General features: G+C 44.7%; 1 protein-coding gene across 1 annotated transcript in view; it reads left to right on the plus strand.

Moving 5' to 3' along the window:
• LOC142560104 (uncharacterized) overlaps window positions 1-12,628 on the plus strand; it is a 360,402-nt gene that overhangs the window by 198,451 nt on the left and 149,323 nt on the right. The window contains exon 6 of the mRNA XM_075671926.1: window positions 3,820-3,926. Coding sequence (XP_075528041.1) covers window positions 3,820-3,824 — 5 coding nt within the window. The 3' untranslated portion in view covers window positions 3,825-3,926. The remainder of the gene's footprint in view (window positions 1-3,819; window positions 3,927-12,628) is intronic.

The following is a 12,628-nucleotide window of genomic DNA, read 5'->3' on the forward strand; positions in this document are numbered from 1 at the left end:
TTCATTCGATTATACTGTTTTGTTTTCTAATAATTCGCGCAAATTCGCATTTATCACAGCTATCATAATCACCATGCACCGTACGTTGTTTCTCCCTTTACCGGTTATCGCTTCTACAGAAATATCGCTCTTTATCAAATCATTCGCCCAGGCACGACGTGCTTTTGCTACATTCGAGCTTTGTGAACGTTGTCGCCAATTCGATAGCAGCCTCAGGCCTGCCTTAGAAGAGTGTATGTACAGTCGACCGGTTAATTAACTATACCGCACGAGCGGCGACTCGCCGGCCGGTCGGCGCCGACGAACCGCGCGAAGCGACGAGATCCAGAGCAGCGTATGCGCACCGAGATCGCTGGAAGCCGTTATCTCCGATAAGCCGGGCGGCTTGCACCGAGTTAGTCGTGCCAGGGGCTGTGTCATGCTGGTATGGAAAGGAGGCTAGCAGACGGAACTTGCGCTTCCATTGTATTTGGTGCCCATGCGCTACTGTTGCCGGTCTCATCGCTTCGCGCGGTTAGAAGACTGGCCGGCCAGCCAGTCGATGCTGGCGCGCTTTCTGTTAAACAATCGGTCGACTGTGTTATCCTGACGAAATAAAACGCGCTCAGCGGAACGCACGCTTTTTGACGTAACCTTGCGCCGTGTGCCTGCGCCCGTCGGCAGACATTCGTGAGCGAACGTCGTGCGCAAAATTTGAATCGAGAGACGTAACGGGAGTGCGTGCTGCGCGGGCATCCGGCATAAACTATACCACACGCTTAAGAGCTGTTAGGAAAATAGGTCCTGGCTATTTCGAGGGGAGAAATAAGTTCAAATGTTTTGAGATTTTATAAAGAAATTGTTGCCGTTTCTTAGATAAAGGACTACGTTAAAGAACCTTATGCGGCCCGTCGTGGTGGCGTTAGTGGCTTTGCCGTTGCCCTTCTGAGCCCGAGGGCGCGGTGTCGAATTCCGGCCGCGGCGGCCGCATTTCAATGGGGACGAAATGGGAGAGAGCCCGGGGTACCGTGCATTGAATGCCCGTTAAATAAAACCCCATACGGTCAGAATTATTCCGGAGTCGCCCACTACTGCGTGCCACATAATGTAAAATGTTAATTTTTTTCAGTTTTGCTAAATATTCACGCAAAGAGTGCAAATTTGCACTAGTATGTTCCCTTGTGGACGTATCTCGCGAGAAAAATTGATTCTGAAAGGGTTGAAGGAGAGAGCAGTGTATGCATTTCATGTCGCGTATGTGCAACGTTGGATCTGCTTTTTTAGGTTAGGTGCACGTTAAAAAACCCCGGGTGGTCCAAATTCCCGGAGTCCCCTACTACGGCATGCCTCATGGTTTTGGCACGTAAAATTCAATAATTAATTAAATCTTCAAAAGCCTGCGGAACAGTTCATTTCACTGCTGAGCCCGTTTTACTCATAAAACGTCACTGCCAACTGAAGTGCAACTTGACAATATAGTGTATAGTTGCAGCGAAGCAAGCATCTTATTTAAATTTAATAAAGAATTAGGCATTCGCTATTCCACTATAATTGGCGAGGGAAAACTTATAAATTTATGCGCTAATAATGTTATTTTCGTGGTTCCCACCTGATTTGGGTAAAAGGAAAAGGTTCAAGTACGAATTATTTGCAGCCTCGCGGACGTACAGTGGCTGGCGGTTATGAGGGCGTGATCGGGGCTTCACTGCAGGCTTGCGTTGTATCCGACCATAGCAGTTTTTTGAATTGGCTCTGGAAGAATTATAGAGGAATACATATTTGCGGAACAATCACAGTTCTTTTGGATCGCCCGTTTACAGCTCTACCAAGATAAGTACCACAACCGACTCGTATTATTTGGGAAGTTGCGTAACGATGAGTGGCTGCCAGTCCCGTACAACCGCGTAGAGTGCAGGACCCTGTGGTTCTAGACGTACTGCGCCCAATGCGGAAGGTTAGAATAACATCTATAAGTAAGCAGAGCAGAAAAGTGGCTACGCCAGGGGGCTCGACTGATAACTGTAGAAGCGTCATTCAAAATACGGAATTTTTCTCCACTTCCGCTGGCGTTTTCTCTACTTCCTTTTTAAATAAGATTATGTTGATCCATAGATTTTCATAAACAACGCTAAATTTATTATTCCTTTTTCCTTCCTATTTGGCTGCTGCCTTGGCTCTCTCCCTTAGTATATCGCTTAATTTCTCAACTCCTTGCGACTCTTGTTTCCAGTTGCCAATTTTGCTCAAAAAGTGCTGTACAATTAGGGAAAAACCAGACGGGGTAACGGGTCAGTCATATTGCTTATGGGTTTAAGAGGAAGCTTTAGCTCAGGTGCTTCTATCTAAATACATGTAAAAGGATAATTTGTTTTTCTCGGCAACCACTGCACCAAATTTGACGAGGTTTGTTTCATTTAAAAGAGAAACTTAAAATCTAGTGACTGCTGGTTTTCAATTTTTGATTTAGATTATCAATTAAAAGAATACCAGAAATCGAACATTTTCAGAAAACGAAACTATGAAGTTTACAACCCTCCAACTCGGCAAGGAGAAGTAATATCAACTCTGTGAATCGCATCTGACATTACATCTAAAGGGGACTAAATTGAGATGTTACACATGAATCTAAAAAATTCAGTGATATGGAAACACAGCTTTTGCTGAACCCTTGTACACAACGTAAGAAATTCACGTAAAATATAAATTGACGTATCAGATTCGTCCGCTTCGAATGATCTAATGGATGCCGTTTACAGAACCGCGGTATGTTTTTTTTTATGCAGAGCTACTAATTTATAAACTTCGTGCGTCAATTTTTTTTTAGCTTTCGGATTTTTGCAAATAGTTTTCACAATATTCAGGCCATAAATAGAAATTCCACTTCCGACAGTAACTAGACTTTAACTCTCTCTCTCATATGCAACAAATTTCAATAAAATCTGTGTAGGGGTTATCTGTGAAAAGCGTTTTTGCGTTTTACATGCATTTGAATAGGCCGCGTCGGATTTGGGCTAGAGCTAAAGCTTCCTCTTGAGGGTTATTGCAGGGTTTGATGATGAACGCTGTTTTGCATTATTTTATTTTCTACATTATCTAACCCATTTCGCGGGTATATGGTTCTGAGGATCTGCCACCGTCGCGGCGAACCCTCACTCGAGGAAGTAATGAAGCAAAAGTACAAGTTATGCGCAACTGGAGTTTTGTCCGCCCGCAACTCGTTTCTCGCGCATACAGACCAACTGACTACAAACCGAATCCCCTTCCTGCTCCCTGGACCATTCTAAACAAATAAGGTTGAACTAACGAAGCAACAGCAATGCGCATGACCACTTAATAGACGGTGACAACTGAATGCATTTCGAGTTAATCGCGCGGGCACAGAATTCATGAGGAAACTGGCCTTAACACCCCAGACGATACCGATAACTAGCACCATCCAAAAGGAATAAAAAAGGCAGCAAAATGTGGACCGCCAAATAGCTGTCAAGTGTCAACATTGATTTGACGGCGCTTTATCAATGTGTGTGAGGACTGGTGGCGTGGGTGGTGAGGAAGGTGGGGTATGCTGCTTAATTTCGGAGGAGGGGGCGGTCCCCCCTCCTCCTCCTTCCCCCCCCCCCCCTCGGGTACATTGACCGAAGCAGAGCGCGACTATTGAAGCCAGCAGATATTCAGTGTATTTCCAAGTTTGAAGGACGTATTCTTGCGAACTACGAACATTGCTGATAGTCTGAAAGCGTCGATGAATTGTACGAAGTGCAGCGTTTACGACAGGCGATAACGATTTCAGAAACGACGACCGTGCTGGAAGAAAATTGATGAGGCGTATGCTATATGCAGGTTAACTCTGCTCGGTCGCCTAGGAAACAGCTGGTCATGAGCAATGCCGTGTGAGAGTGGCAGAATGCTGTCGGGGCCTGGCTGCGTACGACGTGGCTGCAGGTGCGGTAAGTGGCACGAATATTTTTTGTACTAATAAGCTGAAAATTGTGTTCGCGAGCACGTGCAAATTAATGCAGTCAAAGCAATTTAATTGTGCTTAGAAATGCCAAAAAGAATTGTGGTTTGACGTGCGACAACTATGATTTGATCATTAGGCGCTCTGTAGTGGGTGACTGCGGATTAATTTTGACAATCTGGGGTTCTTTAACATGCACCTAAATATAAGTACACGGGCGTTTTTGCATTTTGATCTCATCGAAATGCGGCCGCCGTGGCCGGGATTTGATGCCGCGACTTCATGCAAATGGCGAAAAAATAATTTCCGCTTCTGATCTTGGTAAAAAGATTTCCTGACAAGAGTTTCTCGATGATGTCACCTTCAAGTGTATCATCGCGTAGAGCAGTTTGAGCTCTAGTCTGCTGCATTGCTGTTAACATTCACGCTAGCAAAGTATTCCTTGTACTAACAGCCTTTCTTCAGCTAAGTACCCGAGCGGGTTATAGACGAAGTTAGCGCGGCACAAAAGAAGCGAAAATACATATTTTGGGCCCTCAAAATTCAACATGGGCACTAGCTTCATACCATGTACGATAAAAGGTGGCACTAAAACGTTTATAGGCCCAGCATGCACATCCCCCCTGGATCCGCTCTTGCTTAATGCACATTCGGGTCGTGTTTTCGGAGTGCTCCAGAGGTAGTCGCCTTGTTCAGGTGGTCGAAGAAGGTCACTCTGAGTGCATTCCATTCGGTTCATCTGCTGTAGCGCATGAACGACTCCCGAACCGGTTTGAAGCGTCCAATGTATTTGATGATTGCCGATCGTGCTCGCTATCATTGTTGTCAGATGAGTGTTGCTTTAATTTCTTCCTTCACCAGAGAAAGGTTGGTTCTTTCATTCTTAGAGGACATGAAACTCGGGCAAGATGGTAGGGACTTTATTAATTATATTCTGTGGTGTTTCTGCTTGTTCACCATTACAGTGTGCCAATTTGTATGCATGTATGTATGCTTTGTTTCCACAAAAGCATAGTATTGCAGAGGGAAAGTGGGAAATACAGCTGCTCGTAGCAGCTTGACCGGCCCTAATATAGTGTACACTCTAAAAATTTTAGTGTTTGCTTATCCAATGGGTGACACTCTTACGATGAAGGGTTTTAACAAATTTAAGGAGCAACACGTTGCAGAGAAAAATATTCTCTGCAGCTGTCATCAGCGTCGCGTTCCCTATGCCACAACCCTCCTTCCTCTTCGCATGCTATCATCTTTCTTATTCCCCGAAACCCCTTTCCCAGCGTTAAGTAGCAGGCTAGTGGGGCAATACTCAGGCCGACCTCTCTGCCTTTCTGCCAATAGAAATTATCTATGTATAGCACAGGATAACGAGATCCATCTAGATGTGCGACGAGAAAAAGCTGGTTGAAATTGTGCAGTAATTATGACAGCCTTGGCACCAACAAAATATCCGACAGGATAATTTGACAGTGAAAGCTTCGAATGTTTTGTTAAAGGGCGGTGCGTGTTTTCTGTCACAGCTGCCATCATTCTTGCCAGAAAAAGTCTGCAAACAGGATACCTTCATTGGTCCATACCAACGATTTGGTCTTCCTTCTTACACGTGAAGGTTTTAGCCATGCGACAACGGAACGCACTTTCTAAACCCATACATGTGCAAATTTTTAGTGAGATAATTTTTTTCATTGCTTAAGTCGTCATAGCAGATAAATCTTTATCCCCGGCAAGCATTTTATTCCTCTTCGGAGAAGTGTAAGTGTAAGGATTACAGTATTAGTAAATGTAAGTCAGCTCTCATCAACGTCGATATAAGGGCCCAGTTATCGCTGCTTTCAGTAGTTTTTAAACTTTCGTTCGTGAATTTTTCAGCAGTTTTATCTCGTGGACGGTGACCTTGATCAGATGCCAACAAATATACCGCTGCGTTTCTGCCTCTATGTTATTGTCTTCACACCCCTTCAATAAATATTTATTTGAGGCTATTCATGCAACCGTTCCAACTAATTAGGGATAAGAAGGGAAGAAGAAGAAGAACGTTAAGGGGTAAGAAAAGAGCAGATTGGGTGAGGGAACAAAGGCGAGTTAATGACATCTTAGTTGAAATCAAGAAAAAGAAATGGGCATGGGCAGGACATGTAATGAGGAGGGAAGATAACCGTTGGTCATTAAGGGTTACGGACTGGATCCCAAGGGAAGGGAAGCGTAGCAGGGGGCGGCAGAAAGTTAGGTGGGCGGATGAGATTAAGAAGTTTGCAGGGACGGCATGGCCACAATTAGTACATGACCGGGGCTGTTGGAGAAGTATGGGAGAGGCCTTTGCCCTGCAGTGGGCGTAACCAGGCTGATGATGATGATGATGATGATGATGATGATGCAACCGATCCAACTAATTAGAATATACAAAAGTAAATGCTTATCAAGAAGTTAGCTATCCAGAAAGCGATGAAACAAGGAGACATCATCTCTCCAATAATATTCACTGCATGCTTAGAAGTATTCAAGCTATTAAACTGGAAAGGCTTAGGAGTGGGGATCAACGGCGATAATCTCAGAAACTTTGGGTTTGTAGATGACAATGTCTTCTTGAGCAACACTGGGGACGAATTACAACAATTATTGAGGACCTTAACCGAGAAAGTGTAAGAGTGGGGTGTAAGATTAATATGCAGACGGCAAAGGTAATGTTGAATAGCCTGACAAGTGAACAAGAATTAAGGACCGCCAGTCAGCCTCTAGTCTGAAGGAGTACGTTTACCTAGGTCAACTAATCACAGTGGAGTCTGATCATGAGAAGGACATTCATAGAATAATAAAAACGGGTTGGAGCACATACAGAATGCATTACCAAATACTGTCATCGAGCTTACCACTCACACTGAAAGGAGAAGTGTACCACCCTTGCATTCTACCTGTGCTAACATATGGGACAAGAACTTGTAGGTTAACAAAGAAGCCCAAGAACAACTTAATTACTGCGCAATGAGCAATGGAACGAAAAATGTTAAATGTAGCGTTAACACACGGGAAGAGAGCGGCGTGGATTAGTGAGCAAACAAGGATAGCCGATATTCTAGTTGACATTAAGAGAAAGAAAATTCTCGCAGAAACAACTCTGGGCGTTGCATGAGTATGCGTAAACATTGTGCCACTTGCTCATCTTCACGCAGCCCATTGTAATTATCAATGTTATGAAACTTGATCCGAAAAGTATAAATCCTTATCTACCCTTGTCGGTCGTTATCAGTTTTGTCGAACTTGATCCGACCTATATTAAGTAATATTGGTCCATATCAGCCTGGGTATCCAGCGAAGCTGTTGCAAAACCACCACTACATTTGATGAGGGGGGTATCCAATACTTTAGTGATGGTTCGTATGCTTGTTTTGAACTTGTCCTTTCATCATCATCATCAGTATATTTTATGTCCACTGCAGGACGAAAGCCTCTTCCCGCGATCTCCGATTGCCCTTGTCCTGCACCAACCGATTCGAACCTGCACCTGCAAATCTCCTGATTTCATCGCTCCACCTAGTCTTCTGCCGTCCGCGATTGCGTCTCCCTTCTCTTGGCACCCATTTTGTGTAACCCTAATGGCCCAACGGTTATTTAACCGGCGCATTACATGACCTGCCCAGCTCCATTTTTTTTCTCTTAATTTAAATTAGAGTATCGGCTATGCCCGTTTGTTCTCTGATCCGAACCGCTCTCTGTCTGTCTCCCAACGTTATGCATAGCATTTTTCGTTCCGTCGATCTTTGCGCGGTCCTTAACTTGTTTTCAAGCTTCTTTGTCATTCTGCAAGTCTCTGCCCCATATGTTGGCACTGGTAAAATGCACTGATTGTACATCTTCCTTTTCGATGATAATGGTAAGGTTCCAGTCAGGAGCTGGCGATGTCTGCCATATGCGATCCAACCCATTTTTATTCTTATATGAATTTTCCTTCTCATGATCAGACTTCCCTGTGATTAGTTGACATAGGTAAACGTATTCCTTCGGACTCTAGAGGTTGACTGGCGATCTTGAACCATTGTTCCCTTGCCTGGCTAATAATTATCTTCGTCTTCTGCATATTATTCTTAAACCCCACTCTTGCACTCTCGCTGTTAAGGTCCTCAATCATTTGTTGTAACTCGTCTGTAGTGTTGCTGAATAGAACAATTTCAACGGGAAACCGAGGGTTGCTGAGATATTCGCCGTCGATCTTTACTCCTAAGCCTTCAAAGTTTAATAGCTTGAATACTTCTTCTAAGCACGCAGTGAATAACATTGGAGAGATTGTATATCCCTGCCTGACCCCTTTCTGTATAGGTATATTCCTGCTTGTGTAGAATTAAGGTAGCTGTAGAACCTCTGTAGATATTTTCCAAGGTATTTACGTAAGCGTTCTGTACTCCTTCCTTACGTAATGCCTCTATGACTGCTGGTATCTCTACTGAGTCCAATGCCTTGTCGTAATCTATGAAAGCCACAAAGCGAGGCTTATTGTACTTTGCGGATTTCTCGATAACCTGATTGATGACATGGATGTGATCCATTGTAGAGTAAACCTCCCCGAAGCCAGCCCGTTACTTTGACTAAGGTCTAGTGTAGCCCTTATTCCATTGGAGATAATTTTGGGGAACATTTTATATAATACTGGGAGTAAGCTAATGGGCCTATAATTTTTCAATTCTTTAACGTCTTCCTTTAAGTAGATTAGTATAATGTTTGCGATCTTACAGTTTTCTGGGACCCTTGTAGTCGCTAGACACTTCGTATAAAGAACCTTCAGTTTTCTAAGCATTACGTCTCCTCCATCTTTGATTAAATAGACTGTTATTTCATCTTCTCCTGCCGTTCTTCCTGGTTTCGTGTCTTGCAAGGCACTTCTGACCTCTATCCTAGTTATTGAAGTTCCTGTATCCTTTTCATTATTGTTTGTAATGGAGGTATCCTGACTCCTCTGGGTACTGTACAGGTCAGTATAAAATTCTTCCACGGCTTTTACTATACCTTCAAGATTGCTGATATTACCCTGCTTATCTTTCAGTGCATACATCTTGGTTTGTCCTATGCCAAGTTTGATTTCAGGCTGCATCCATTTTTTACTGGTTCTTCAGTCTCGCACATTATAGTTTCGAATATCACTTGTTTTCCTTTTGTTGATCAGTTTTGACAGTTCCACGAACTCTCTCTTACCTCTTGAGTTGGGCACTTTCATTCTTTCTCGTTTCCTTATTAGGTCCTTTGTTATTTGGTAGAGCTTGCCTACTGGTTGGCTTGGTGCCTTGCCTCCCACTTCAGTTGCTGCCTCTGAAGACAGCCTCATTACGGTTTCATTCATTACCTCTATGTCATCATCATCTCTCTGTTCTAAAGCTGCAACTCTGTTTGCAAGTACCAGCCTAAATGTGTCTGCTTTTACCCTTACTGCCTCTAAGCTGACCTGTTTCTTCTTGACCAATTTTACTCTTTCTCTGTTTAAATTGAGGTGAATGCTAGCCCTCACTAACTTGTGACCACTGCAGTTTACCCTACCTATCACTTGTACATCCTGCACTATGCTGGGATCAACAGAAAGTATGAAAACAATTTCATTTCTTCTTTCACCATTAGGAGTTTTCCAGGTACGCTTTGTTTCTACGCTTCCCGAAAAAGGTGTTTATTACTGGAAGCTTGTTCTTTTCTGCAAATTCTACCAGCATCTCTTCTCTAGCGTTCCAAGTATCGACGCCGTAGCTGCCAACTGCTTGTTCATCAGCATCCTTTATCCCCTATTTTGCGTTGAAGTCACCCATTACGACAGTATACTGAGTTTGCACTTTTCTCATCGCTAATTCAACATCTTCATAAAACCGACCTAGTTCATCATTATCGTGATTGGATGTAGGCGCTTAGGCTTGTACTACCATTAATCTATATCTCTTATTAAGTTTGATTTCGACTACAGCTACCCTCTCATTAATGCTGTAGAAGGCGTCAATGTTGCCCGCTATGTCCTCATGGATTAGGAATCCTACCCCGTATTGCTTCTTACTTGGGGGACCTCTGTAGCAGAGGGCATGGCCGTTACTCAGCAATGTATAAGCCTCACCAGTTCTTCAAATCTCACTATGGCCAATGATGTCCCAATGTCTGATTGTTCCTCAGAGTTCTGCTAAGCTAGCCTCACTCCACTCAGTTCGGCTGTTAAAGGTTGACAGGGTCAGTTTCCATTGGTGGCCTGTCCGGACCCAGGCATTCTTAGCACCCTCTGCTGCGTTACTGGTCTGACCGCTGCCTTGTCAGGTGCTCTGCAGCTGCTGGGGATGGAGGGCCATGGGTTAGTTGTAGGAATCATGTTCTTTATTGGAACGTATGGAGGGCGGTTCTGTCTGTTGTATAGGTGATTTCAATAGATGTATGCAATGTTTGCTTCACTTTTATGAGCGCTTGTTGTGGCTGCTTTACGTGGTATAATCCATTGCATTTCCTCCTTGCTTACGGGGTTATGATCCATTACTCTCGGATGGAGTCTGCAGTGTTGATTGATTTTTTGGTATGTTGTCACTGATCTCTTCTGTGTCTTCCGGTGCCTGGTCGATAAGTGCTCGGGCCTTGTAGTGGACGAGTTCGTTGCTCTCCAGACAGGCGTGAGCAGGTGTCGGCACTATTTCAGCATTTCTTCCTAGTACCGTGCCGGTCTTATGCCTTACAGTCGTTGGTGCAACCCAGCCCGACGTAAAGCTCCTGCACATTTCTGTAGAATCAGTTATAATGGATGTTGCTGTAGTCTGTGTTAGGGATAATGTCACGCCTAGTTCCTCTCCTTCCTGCGTTCTTGCATATGGCGTGGTGGCACTGACGAGGAGATCCGTCTTTGTCGGCACCACGACTGCTTTGGCTCTTCCGCGCGGTATGTGGCTGCGTCTGTATAGCCTACCTAGTGTCGAAATCCGTAGGTTCTGCCCAGGGCCTTGGCTCTTGCTTCACGCCGCCCTTGGTGGCAGGCAGGGTATATATTTTCCCGTAAGTGATGGATCATACCGTGGCGTCCCCAATCTCCTGGGCGTAGTCTGGGTGGTTTAGTATTTGTAGGCGAGTTCCACTTGATTTGCTTAAGACTGTTTGGGTCGCAGCCAGACGCATTTTCTGGCTGAAGAAGTCTCCTTCTATTAGGTCTTCAACCGTGTTATGCAGACCAATACGCAGAATGCTGTCTGCGGTCGTGCTCATAGGGATGCCAAGTGCTTGCTTTGTGGTTTTTCGAATGTGTTTAGTTTGTCTTTGTTTTCGTCAGTACCACGTGCGACGCTGCATACGTCACCCTAGCAAGGATGAAGGCACGATCGAGGTGGATGGGTTCGTTCTCTTTCATGCCTCGGTGTCCGTTTGTTATTGTACGAATCACCAGTGAGGCCTGGTGAGGTGTTGGAGCATCTGGTCGCATTTTGCGTTAGCTTGTATGAGGAGTCCAAGGATTGCGAGGGTTTTGAAGGGCTTTAACCTGTCCCTCTATGATGATCTGCATGCTGTCTTGACCCTTCTGGGTGCGACGCCGCCCGACCACAAGAAGCTCTCACTTCTGTGGCGAGCAGAGAAGTCCGATCTCTTCTGCATATTGGTTTACCGTGTCCGCTGCCATTCGCAGCGTGTCTTGCGCGCCGTCGAGCGAGTCCGCACCCGTCCATAGGGTCACATCATCTGCTTATTGTGCATGGCGTAGGTTCGATATGCCCCCCAGCCGCCCCGGGAGCCCCAGGAGCGACATGCTGAAGAGAATCGCGGGAAGAACCGAGCCCAGGGGCCTTTGCTTTCGAGTGTGATGGCGACAGGCTATATCCCCAATCTTGGTGATGGCTGTGTGGTGAGATAGAAAATCAGCAACGTAATTGTGTGTTCCCTCCCCGCATCCTGTGTTGCTGATTCCGTAGGATAGCCTCGTATGCTACTTCGTCAAATGCCCCCTTCAGGCCTATCCATGAATGTATGCACTGTAGGCTTCTCTTTGCGCTTGTAGCCTCTGCCTTGCGTGAGTATGAGCCATTGCATTCGTCTGACGTGACAGACGTACAGGATTATTGTTGGCTGCATCGAAATATTTACGCATATAAAGAAGGAGCAGGAGAGGCCATGTAATGCGTAGGGTAGATAACTGGTGGATGATTAGAACTACAGAATAGGTGCCATGGGAAGGGAAGCGCAGTCGAGTGCGGCAGGGAACCAGGTGGGTTGATGAAATGACGAAATTTGCAAGTGCAAGTTAGAATCGGCTACTGTAAGACGCGTAATTTGCGATCGCGGGTTAAGGCCCTTGTTCTGCAGTGAACATAAAAAATATACGTATTCCCACATGAAAAAAGAACACAATCAAAGACTAATAGGAAGTTTTAGGAAGATAGATTAAATTGCGCCACAAATAAAAACAAATACAAGCAACAGTTAATACAGTAATGCAGCACAGTATGTGGAACATGAACTGCAAAGTTGAACCACAAAGTGCATGCGAAAAGACCCATTATTCAGTGATAAGATAACCAATAATGTTTGTCATTAAATCTTAATTCTTTAGGTACTAAGAAGATTGACCGTAGCTGATTCCACTCGGATGACGTTCCGGAATTGAAGGAATTATGATGCGAAAATATCCGGCGCTGAGGGAGGAGGAGGTGTGGATTCCGACCTTGCGTGCTTAATATTTGGCTGATGAAAGCGGTGTCAGTGTAATAATGA

Source organism: Dermacentor variabilis, chromosome 10, assembly GCF_050947875.1.
Source record: "Dermacentor variabilis isolate Ectoservices chromosome 10, ASM5094787v1, whole genome shotgun sequence".
Lineage (NCBI taxonomy): Eukaryota > Metazoa > Arthropoda > Arachnida > Ixodida > Ixodidae > Dermacentor > Dermacentor variabilis.